We start from the raw sequence: 12,302 nt of genomic DNA, 5'->3' as shown, positions 1-12,302 counted from the left end.
TGAATGCTGGGTCACAACAGGTTCTTTCTGGTACAAGCTCCCAGAAACATTTCTCAGCCTAAGCTGAACTTGTATTTATTTAACTTTATTGTGGTATTTCTTCCTGCTTCTGAATTTATCAATAAAATCCTGGTTTTATTAAAGATAACTTGTGTATGTTTTGGATAAAATAAACAAACAAAAAGGGCCTCTGCTTTTTCCTTTGAGGTTGTGAGTAGGACTGAGGCAGTTAAATGGCCTTGTGGTCGGGCAGTTCATGGGAGAAGTTTATGAGTCTCTCCCTGGACATGACCCCAGACTTTCCAGAGTTATTATCAACAAAGGAGAAGGTAATGATAGAAATACAGATTGTGTTAGTTACAAAGAAAGTGCATGCCTATAATGTGACTTTAGTCTAAGTTAAACTTGACTTTGCAATATGAAATGCTCTGCATCACGCTGGGAGCAGGAAAGGTATCATCAGTGTCCTGTTTTAGTTTCCACAAAACAACTTCACCTTGCCTGTAAGTTATAGATTCTGCATTTCACTCACTAAGAAACAGGATTTCTGTTAAGATCATGAATATTAAAGGTTGAGAGCAAATACATTCAGTCTGAACGATCCATTTTGTAAAGCTGGTAATATTTCAATGTCAGAACCAACTGGGTTTTTACACAAAATACTTGTCTTGAGACTCGTCACTGTTGGCAAGAAAATGAACAGTTGCTGTTTATGGCCTGCGGAGCCCCAGTGAAAGCCAGGCTTGCTTTATTTAAATAGTACATGTGGAATATCCACTAATCATATTTTTTAGATTTCATGGGAAGGTATTATTATTTTTAAAGAGGCCAAGGGGTCAACACAAATCTGAATAATTGAACAGCCTGTAAACACAAATTTGGATCAGATTTTCACAGCCATCACAGCTGTGCAGAATTCTGTCACTTCTCCTGAGGAGGAAAATGTTCATGTGATTTCGATTTTATGTTGCTTTAAGGGACACAAGTTACCATCCCATTTATAACAATAATTTTGTCTTTTAAACAGGAAGACATTTCTTACCTTTGGGAATCAGAAGTTCCCTGTTTCAAGAGTGATATTCACAAAATCTGTGCACTGCCCATCTGTTGTAGTAAGGTGGAAAACCCAGCAGCATTCGTGTAGCTATAGTTACCTTCTGGCAGTACTTATTGTTATGCTCATGAGAAGCAGTTAGTCCTGTTGTACCTTACTGTGTGCAGGCAGGAGTAGCCGCGTAATCTCTCTGCCCCAAAGAGTTTCCTGTCTACTTGGATAAGGCTATTGGAAACGAGGATGTAATGGACAGTTAACAGTATCTGATAGAAGATGTGATGCTGGTTAAATGATTTTTGTTGGGTTCGTTGGTTAGGAAGTGCTGAATCAACTGGGATGAGACCTTCAAGATAAGAAGACGAAGTTAGGTGCTGGAGAGAAAAGCTGCAAGAGTGCTGTTGCAGAGTACGACTGAGGAAGGAGCAGTGGGAAAGATTCAGGACAAGGAGCTGAGGAGCACGGGGTTGAGGGGGCCCTGCCACAGTCTGGCTGCTCTATGCTCTCTGCTTTGGCAGGTTCTGTAGCTTCTCCTGGTGTCTGGGGGTTCTGGTTTATTCTTCCCCAGCTGTTTTTCTTTAGGCAGTATGGCTGGGGAGGAAGGAAAAAGCCGCACGTAAGTTCTTGCAATTTGAAAATTATATTCTCCCTTAAATATGTTGTGATACAGTCCAGAAAAGAGGAATTGTCCTTTCTGAGATCTTTTTAGGGTTTTTGGTCTCTTTATTTGCAAGGTCCCTGAACCTTGCTGTGGTCTTGCCTGACTCGTGCTTGTAATACCACTGTTTGTATCAGTCCCTACTTTTGGAGCTTGCTTCTATTGTTTTCACCCATTGATTTTTTAAAAAAATACTCTAAGCTACAAAACCGCTGGAAATGTCAAATTGTGTTTCTTTTTCTAAAATGGGATTTAAAGTTATTTATTTTACTACCCTATCTCTGAATATATTTTTGACCCTTCTGCTTTTTTATGTTGCTAAGAGAAACAAACTAACCAGATGGAAAATTAATGAAACAAGTAAGATTGAAATTGTCATCAAAGTACATAGCATAAATTAGCTAAAGCCAGACAGTTTTCTTCAATACATTTTATGTTATTCCTAAGTGTTCATGCCGACGGTATTATCCAAAATGCATTATCTTCATATGCTGCTAAAGGATGAAAAACAGCTCCAATTATTACATTACTTTTGATTTGACTGCTCAGGTTTATTGGGGTACAGTATAGCAAATCAGCCTGTCTGTCAGCTTAAAACTTTTTTCTTGTAGAACCTTTGAATAGTTTAAATATTCTATCACTTCTGTTTTCTTTTTTTTTTTGTTCTTAAGAATTCTTTCTTGGAAATAGTGTCGTAGCCCAAGTAATCTTCTGTGGTGCTATGCTGACTGTACATTTTTGTACTGTGCAGGAGTTTTGAAATACATGATAAATAAACTACCATGTTTCCCAGTGCTTGAGATTTACCCGTTTCCTGTGTAAGTGCACATATATGATTATGTGTATATATCCTGCCCACTGAAATGTGTAGTGGGTAATAGGATAGTTGAAATCAGAGCAGTTAATTAAAAAAAGATATAACCTCTTTTGGTAGTCACTTAGAACTTCAGTGTGAGAGAGCCAGGTTTAAGAGCAAATGGGTACAGAGGCAAGTCTGGTATGAATTACTGCAAATGCCTGGACCTGTAGAAGGATATCTGTTTTGTAACAGTAAGTTCTGTTAATTAAAATTTTATATTCCATGTTTGGTATTAGTTCATACATTTCTGTTTACTGCAGTATGTCTGAGAATTGCTATTATAGATCATCAGCCATAGTGTTTTTACATGGCAGATTTTTACCTGGCAAAATACAGAGGAAAAAAACCAGAAATAGTTGTGGTTGGATGATTTAGTCCAATAAAAGTAGACACAGACTCTCAGAATTTGCTGAAAGTCAAGAAGTCAAATGAAGCACATTACAAGTTTTGTCTTATCAAGATTTTGCTGTTGGAAACAGCAAGGCAACTGTACTGTAGGATTTCTATGAAAATGTACATTATTACCACAGATTCACAAGGTGTTATAGTCTGCCAAAGTAGTCGTTACTTAAGGAAAAATAAAAACATTACAGAGTGTTTTCAGGTTTGTCATGGAAGTGAGGGTCACAATACTTCAGGAAGCAGGGCAGATGGGAAACACACTTAAGGTTGTTCTTATCTAAGCTAGGATCTGAAAAAGTGGAAGGAATATTCTCAGAAAAAACAGTGACCGTGAAAACATACTGTACATCATGGTATATCATGCTGCGTGTATGCAGAATTTCTAAAGGCAAGTGAAATCTCTATTGGTATTTTTGGGCCATAATGGTGAGTAAATGAAAAAAAAGTAGAGTAGGAAATTGTCTTAATGAAATGCAGATATATTGGGACTACGAAGAAACCACTCCTGCTAATTGTTGTCATGTAAGCATAAAACTGCTTGAGCAGAGACTGTGCAAAGAAGGAAGTGTGCTGCTTATCATGCATTATTACACATCAAAGCTTTTGCCCTTGGATGCTTCCTGTAATAGACCTTTGGAAAGTGTTACGATGAAACACTGGAGTAAGTGGGTGATGGGCGGATGATCTGGTGTTTACACTGCAGGGAGTTTACAAGGCCTTACTGTGTAGGCCTGTTAGTTGATGAAACCTTTTGAAAGGGTTAGCAGAAGCAGGGCACTTGCTGGTATATGGGTGACTGCACAGGACAATTTCGAGCTACAATTCTGAAAAGAGAGAGGGGGGAGACTTCTGCTGTTTCAGTGGTTGTGAGAATCAACATGATGTGCATTTAGTGATGAACTATGAAAAACTGACTACTGATTAGAGGTAAGAAAACAGTAAAACTTGTCTTCACTGCTGTAAAGCCATCTAAAGAATGTACCAGGTTTTACTGGAAGTAATTGTAACAATTCAAAGTGAATAAATTTTGCTCACCACTGTATCTTTCAGGGGTTGATGGAGAAGTGCATCTTCTGCATAGAAAACACAGATCCTGATGATAATTTTAGGATTGCTTTTTTTTTACTTTTTTCAGGCTTTTAATAATTGTTACAATCCTGTTTCTTGGATTCTTCCTCTTCAGTTGTTAATATAACAACCCTTACACTTCCTGTTCTGAGGCACTGCCTAAATTTCTGCCAGCACAGTCATAATTTTACCCAATCTCCATCCATTTCCTTATTTGTTTAATGTAAATATAAATATTATTTAGTCATCAATTGTATTTTCCCATTATATTCTTTTATAGTGGCATATTTATCATGTCTTAAAAGCTAATGAATGATAGACCTAGAGTTTGGTGTTTCCCAGCAAGATGAGGAACATCAGCTAGCAGGAGCAAAGTTTTTCTGTACCCTGATGTACATGTGAGAACCCAGCTTGGTAGCTGTGACTCATGCCCTTGTTGCTGAGGCTTTCAGTAATGGCATAGCAGTATTGCTGTTGCTTTGGGCACGTGTCAGATGAATGTTGCTTTAAAATGCTTTCCAAATAAAAAACTGAAGTGTCTGTCCTGGTAATGGTAGCCATATGAAGAATAATTGTTAGTTGTAATAAATAGTTTTGTTGGTTCTAATAATACAGTTTATGTCTATTGTTTAGTTCTTTAGCCACAAGAATTTTTACCTATTAACAGTCTGTTTTTATTTGTAAGCTTATTTTAGTCTTATGTGTTGTTGGACATAATAATACAGAACAGCTTGGTAATTGCAAAAGTGACTTTATTGTGATTTCTTTTGTCTCATGATGGTGGTTGTTGTTGTTGTTTAGGAAACCTGAATTGACTGACTCTGCCTCTCTGCTAGAGACCTTCAAGTTTCTTGAAAATGCAGCTGCAGACTTTAGTGATGAAGAAGATGAAGAAGATATTGAAGGAAGAGAGAAAACAATCATTGATACCGCAACAGTGAGTGGAAAAAATAATTGAAAAAGTTACGAAGAACAGAAAAAGTGAGATTAATGAGGTGCCTATAAGCAAAGTATATGACTGTGTATGTACACATGCAGATCATTAATGCATCTTTATGATGTTCTGTCCAAGCATGTGTGCATAAGAGGAGTTATATATGCATTTCTAAGTTTGTGCATACGAGTTATGCTTTGCCATCTTTATTGCTCTAAGTTAGATTAAATTTTTCTAAAATCGTCTCTTTACTATTCCATACTAGCTAGTATTTTTGATAGATACTGGACACAATTTTTAAGGAATCAGATGTCCTTTTTTTACAGTTCTTGGCTTAGTTTGAAGGTATTGTTCACAGTGTTGCATGTCAAAAATGATTCTTGAATATTTATTAAAAAATACTGATACTTAAAATGATTCGCAAAAATTAGTCTTAGAGTACAGAAGTGAAATACACTTATCTTTATAGCTTGTGGAAGGAAGAAGTGTAGCTGGAAAAACTCTAATGTAGTTAATAAACTTTTTTGTTCGTTTATTCAGTCAAATGCCTTAACCTCCCTTGTGATCTATACTTTGCTATATGATTTGTTCATATGATCACATAGATAGATACATGCAATCATTATTCTTCTTTAAAGTTAACATTTATTTCGTGAACTGTGTTTCTTAACAATTGAAGCAGATAAGAGATGATGGATGTGATTGTTTTATGGTCAGTTTTAAGAATTAACACTAAAAAAGCAATTAGTTTTATGGCATTTTTAAAGGGAATCTTTTTAAATTTTTCTGTCATTCGTGGACTGTGGGCTAATGTCTGAGACTCTTCTGTTAAGTCCTGTATAATACAGTATGTTCACTAAGGCTGCTGAAGAAATGACGCTTGAAGTTTGGAATTGCTTCAGGTTTAGAAATTGGTTCACTGTATTTAGTGGAAACAGTTAGTCATCCTCATGAGCTGTGGGATGTTGGACTATGTATTGAAGTCTTTTCAGATGGACCTTTAGCAAAGTTCCAAGTCAAAACATTCTGATTAATGCAATTTTCTATTTCTGTAGAAGTAAAATTTTTGCTATGGTTTTCATGTACCATGGCATCAGCTTACCAGTTGGTCAAATAACTGCAAAGAATCTAGTTTATTTTGATTATTGAGGGAAAAGTAAATTTTTTGTGGAAAACTTAAGGTGAAATTCTTCATTAAAACATGTATTTTTTTCTTTTACCAGAATTTGCTTTTGAATCTGAGAGGGAAATGCAGTTTAAACATGAAAAGCAACATGTTTAAATAGCAATAACATCTGAGAAAGCATTCAGAATGGAATAATTTACAAAGTCTAAGAAAATTATCTCTTTTCAGGTGTGGGGTTTGGGGTTTGTTTATTTGTTTCCTGGAGTTTTGTCTTGGTCTGCGTAGAGATTGATTTCAGTATTGAAAGTTAGGCTATTTTCAGAGAAGCAAAGTGAGTTTTTGGTTTTGCTGAAGTCTTTTCTAGGTCATTCTTGGGTTTTTGTTTGTGGGTTATGTGTGGTTTAAAAAATGTTTTAAGAGAAAGTTTGTACATTCTAGTTTAAAAAAAAAAAGATAGTAGTCTAGGTCAGTGTAGGTTCATTATCCACATGATTGATTATTGATGGTCACAGGAAGAAAGAGCTACACACAAGTTTCATTTTCACTTAGAAGTTTGAACAAAGTATACTCTGCATACTATTCCAGATTTGCTTATTAATGTGTACTTTTCTACTTCCTCTTCAACTTCCTGTTTGGATTTTGCATAGAGGACAAGACAGTACTGCTTGGATTAAAAGTGTGTTTGTAACTTAATTCAGCTTCTTTTTTCTGTCCTTTCTGAACCTTCAGATTGTAAGGAAAAGAGTACTGTCTGACAGCAGTGAAGACAGAGATACAGAAGAAGCTTTGAAAGAGTTTGACTTTTTGGTTACCTCAGATGATGGTGATGGGGAATCGAGAAGTTCGGGAGATGGAACAGACTGGGGTAAGGAAATTTGATGGATCATACCAGGAGAAAAAAAAATGTGCTAAGAACATATTGTGACTGATGAGTTCATTGAATGAGATCTCTGTCAAGATCACAGCATCTTTTGATTATTTCTACAGTAAATAATTGGCAGATTGAAGCCCTCTTGATATGATATTCTCATTTTTTCTGTACACTGCTTTAATGTAAAGATTCATGACCTCAGGTCATTCTTCCTTTTCTTTAATTCTAAGGCAAATAGAATTTAAATTTTATGAGTGGTATTTCAGTCTCTTTTTTCAGTGACCCATGCACACAAACGGCTCTGATAAGGCTGTATTTTACAATTATGTTATGGAAGTTACTTTGTCATCTTTGCTTTCTCCCACTTTGATGCAGAGAGTAATGTGAGTCTTATTGTGGGTGTGTACTCTTATTGTGGGTTAGTAATTTAGTTAATATGAACTCTTCAGTTGCTCCAACTTTCTTTTATAAATTAGCAGAATAATATATCTTGAAGTCCACTAGTCATAGAGAGACATTTCACAAACTGCTCTCTGTCCTTTGAGGTTCATGTCTTGTGACCCAGATTGCCACCATCCACTTTACCTTGACATAATGATTCTGCCTAAACCCTCAGTATAGAGAAGGGGAGAAAGAAGAGAACTGGTTAAATATCTTGATGAGAAGTTGTTTCCTACTTAAGCTGCTCTGTAAAGTCTTAAGGATAAATGGACACAGAGGGAGTTATTGAAGATGATGGAAAATAATTGAGCTTTACAAATGGAACTGCAACTTTGACAGACCAATAGGCCATGGTAGCTATGGCTCTCGCATGAGCTATCAGCTCCAAGATGCTGTATTTCACTGAAGCCATGTCCAGCTCCTGGTGGGACTCCACGTTACTCTTCAGTGTGGTATAGTCTCTGCTTAAGAGGATGTCATAGTATCATTAGATACAGCAGTCAGTATTCTATTTACCAAACAAATTTAGAAATACTGCTCTTTAAAAAAGAAAAAGAATTTTGATACTTCTATTTAAGACTAAAATTTTATCCATTTATGCTTGGTCAGCATAGCTATTGCTTGTGTCACCAAAAAGTCAGTATGCTGACAGGAGCTTTTTGATCTCAAATTCACACTTCTGGTTTATTTTTGCTTTCATTGATAACAGCTGAGTACAAGTGAGCAGAAGTCTAACATAAATAGTAAATTGTTATGAAAAATAGTAGTTTCATTTCTAGAAACGTGAAAGGGTTTTTTTTGAGTTGGAGGTGTTCATGTTTTTCAATTACTAGTTTCACAACCTGTGTCTTTTTCAGTAACTGTATATAAGACTAAGCCTCTTCAAGAACTGCCATTATAAATCACTTAGGTTAATTTAAGTGAAACTGTTAAGTGTAGTACAGTAGAGTGATGTTGTGTTGTGAGGGACAGCAGTAAACAGAGGACATTCTTTCTGCATTTTGGATTCTAAGTATTACTGCTCAGTTACAGTAATCTGTTGAACCCATTTGGCTTGAAAGATCCTCAGATGTTTTCTGGTAATTTTTAAATTATAAAGCACTTGAATAGGATTAGTTCAGGATCCACTTCTGAAGCTGAGCAGTATCTGTGGGACATGCGGGAAGCATGCTGGGACAGTCTGTAGAAAATTAATATATTGGGTGTTTTCCTGGCAACAACACAGTCTAATAAAAATCTATTTAAACTTTTTTTTTTTTGCTGGAGGAGAGAAAAAAATCTTGTCTAGCCAGGGAGGAAAAGCATGATTAAAACTTCTAACCTAACCCCAGAAAGAATAGATACTTGTTTCTCAGAAGTATGATTTTCTCATGTCTTTTTTGAATTCGTTATGCAGTTTTTTCTCATTAACGGTAATTGAGGCATATGCATTAAGAGGACATGACTTAGCCCATAGACAATCTATTTTAGAGTCTCTCTTCAGCTTACTAATACTTATTTTCATAGCTTTTCTTAAAAGACTTAAGCTGCTAAACTTTGTGTCTTGAGTTAATCTGTCACTCCATGAGTATAGGATCATGACTGAAGGGTTCAAAGGAGTGAGAGAGCACCTTAAAAAGTATCTTCTCGCTCTATGATCCAAGTCTGAGCAAAGTCAGGCTCTGTTTTCTCAGCATCTGTACATTAGGTAGTTAGAGGCCACATTAAGATGCCTTTTTTTGGCATCACTGAATGCTCACAGTGATCTCAGCCCCTCGTTGAAGCGCATCTGCTCCAGCTGCCTGAACCATCTTAGTGGTTCCCTTAGACTTGCTACACTACACCAATAGTAGGTACTTAGCACTCTACCTAAAAGGTTTTTCAGTATTAAAAATATTATACTGGATACAGTACTCAAAAGTGGGGTCTCACAAGTGCCCAACACAGGGGAACAGTCACTTCCCTCACCTGCTTGGTTACATTCTTGTTAATACAGCCCAGGACATTGTTGGTTGCCTTTGCTGCAAGAATATTGTTCCTGAGTCCTGTTGAATTTGATGTTGATGGAGGATCCCTAGGTCTTTCATTTTTAACAAGTCAGTCACATTAATAACCCAAGTGTGATTTTTATCTCCAGTCCAGTCATAGTGACTCCTTCAGATTGTGATTGATAGTGTTGTGCTTCCTCTACAGACATCTTTAAATAATAAGGTTGAGATTTTAATGAGAAAACAAAGCAAAAAGATAATGCATTTCAAAAATTTTGGAGCTGTAATGCTCACGAAAATAAATTTATATGACGAAAAGCTGTATTACCTCCCCTCCTCTCCCAAATTATTTTTCTAAGCTGCCTCAGGACAGCCTCCATATATGGAAAAATTACTTGGGGGATTTGAACTCACATAACATGTTTTCTTCAAAATCTCCAAATATTGTACAATTGGAAGGATACTTCTTTTCTGTATCATGTCACAGAGGAAGCAATTTGAGGGAGATGTTTAGAAAAAAAAACAAACCCCAAAACAAAAAAGAGGGGATTTCTTTTCATTAGGCATGCTGAAATGTTTTGGACTTTTTTCCCAAAGATTAGTACCTCAGGCCTTCACCTTTTTGTGAAATTTCATGGCTTTAGTCCTCTAAGGGTTTACTTAAACCATGATGACATGAATATTGTGTTCCATAATGATTTAAATGTGCTACTGCTTTGTGTAAATAACAATGTAGCAGAAAGACAGTAAAATGAGAATTTGAAATGCAGTAACACAACATCTGAGTTGTAAAGTTATGTTGACAAGTAACATAGCTGTTTCTTCTAGATATAATAATTCTTCCCCTGGAGGACAGAAAATGCTGAAAAATATGTCCTGATTTATTGTAAAGTAAATGTCACTTACATTTATGGACAGCTATGTGCTTGGTTATAGGAATTAAGCACGTGAAATTTCATCTCAATTATTTATTAAGAAAATTCTGAGCAAACAGAAGTGGAATGTGAGTAGCAGTTTTACAGCTTTCACAGGCTTGGTGCTATTTCTGTCTGTTTAAAATAAAAGACAAATGCCATTGACAGCAGCTGTTGCCTCCTTCAGTGGAGATCACTTGGTGACATTATTGAAAAAGGATGTTTCATTTGTTTCACTTTGTTTAGAAAAGGAAGACCAGTGTCTCATGCCTGAAGCCTGGAATGTCGACCAGGGAGTTATAACCAAACTCAAGGAACAATACAAAAAGGAGCGCAAGGGGAAAAAGGGGGTGAAGAGTAAGTGGAAAACATTGCACCTTAAAATCATAAATCTCACATCTTTCACACCCTTAATTCTATCTCTCTTTCAATGTTTTCCTAAAATTACTTACTCTTTTACTTTGCTGCTCCTGACTGCTTTCCTGTTCACCAGTTCTCAGGGGTTGAAATTAATGACAGACAATCAAGTTACCTGATAAATAGTTGGATTAGATATAACTTCTTCCAACCAAGTGTTGGGTTAGTTAAAAATTCTCGCTTCAAGAATGTTTTGTACTTTTGTTATTCAGATATTTAAATTGTAAAAGGCATTGTTTTAATACTTCACACTTTAATATAGAAGACTTCAGAACCCTTTCTTAGCTGGAAACATGCCAGTTTCACAGGAAGAGTTAAAGTCTGATGCATAAATAAAGAAAGAAACCAAACTGGAAACTCTCTTGAGTATCCTATTAGATGACAGTGGGAGAAAACAGGTTAATTTCTACCCCTGTTTATACTTGACATTCACAACATGAAAGTCATGCTGTCATCATAATTTGTTATGCAGGGCTCGAAATAGGAAGCAACTATGACCATCAGTTTATTTGTAAATCACAGGATTTATTTATTGACTTTCATACATCTGGGACTAGCCTTTAAAAAAGTTGGGTATTGTTATCAAAAAAACCTGTGAACAGTATCTGAAATACAGTTTCTAGCCCTGTATTTATTTTTTTTTTTGTTACATTTCCTGAAATACAGATATGTTTTGTAAAATCAATGGGTTTTGATAGGTAAGCTGTAAAACTTTTTGAACTCAGATGGAGAGTTTAAAATGAAACACTGTATCCATGTCTGTGTTTCAAATACCTGGCCATATCGAGAATTCATGTGTGAAAGATGTATATTAATAATATTGCATGTAGCCTGGTAAGAAATTTCAGGGATGTTTCTCCCTTTGTGGGAAGATGCTTATGAATACCAAGGAAATTGTCACTTCCAAAGAGATGAGCCTAGTGATGCAAATATGTCAGACCCTCACATCACTGAGGCTGACTTGTTTTGTTACTTTTTGTATTGATACTCCCATTAGCTGCTGCTCAGCAGTTGGTTATGTGGCTGAAATTATGTTACCAAATACAAAAACTAAACTTCTCTTTTTTCTTTCAAATTAAGAAAAAAGGTAAATAATTACCATGCTTTAAATTTCTCAAGTGATATTTTTGTCATCTTTGGAAGAGTTTAATTTACTGGAAGTTAATTACAAGTCTGACAAGAAGCTGAGCTGGCTAACTAAAGTGTTCATGTTTAAACATGAACATAAAATTCATTCTAAATTTCTTTATTCTTAAGATAGGACATGCCAATATATGATTACAGTGAAAGTGATTTTTATATCTTGTCTGTTATTTTTTAAATATACAGACATGTTATGTAGTTCAGGGTAAATAGCTGTAGGGTTAGTTTAGCAGAAATTATTTAATCCAAGTGTTGAAGTTCTATTCTTGAACAGCTGTTGTCTTTTTATTTTTGATTATAAAACTCAATTGTTAATATAGACATAGACATTATTGGAATATCTTTTATATCTTTATATTTAAAATAATGAAGTAAAGGCAGCACTTGGACATCCAGTGCTCCTTCATGAAGATAACTACTGCTCAGTACCTTTTTGATTGATTTGATTGGT

At 35.6% G+C, this 12,302-nt stretch overlaps 1 protein-coding gene across 4 annotated transcripts in view; it reads left to right on the top strand.

Moving 5' to 3' along the window:
- STRN (striatin) overlaps positions 1-12,302 on the top strand; it is a 68,951-nt gene that overhangs the window by 32,047 nt on the left and 24,602 nt on the right. For 3 of the 4 annotated variants that reach the window (XM_039568407.1, XM_039568406.1, XM_039568405.1), the window contains exons 6-8: positions 4,840-4,975; positions 6,828-6,963; positions 10,538-10,648. In XM_039568407.1, the coding sequence (XP_039424341.1) occupies positions 4,840-4,975; positions 6,828-6,963; positions 10,538-10,648 (383 nt within the window). The remainder of the gene's footprint in view (positions 1-4,839; positions 4,976-6,827; positions 6,964-10,537; positions 10,649-12,302) is intronic. The other variant, XM_039568408.1, reaches the window with a different exon arrangement.

The sequence above is a fragment of the Corvus cornix genome, chromosome 3, assembly GCF_000738735.6.
Source record: "Corvus cornix cornix isolate S_Up_H32 chromosome 3, ASM73873v5, whole genome shotgun sequence".
NCBI classification, from domain to species: Eukaryota; Metazoa; Chordata; class Aves; order Passeriformes; family Corvidae; genus Corvus; species Corvus cornix.
The sequence above is the reverse complement of the archived record's forward strand: the minus strand, read 5'-3'. Positions and strand labels throughout refer to the sequence as shown.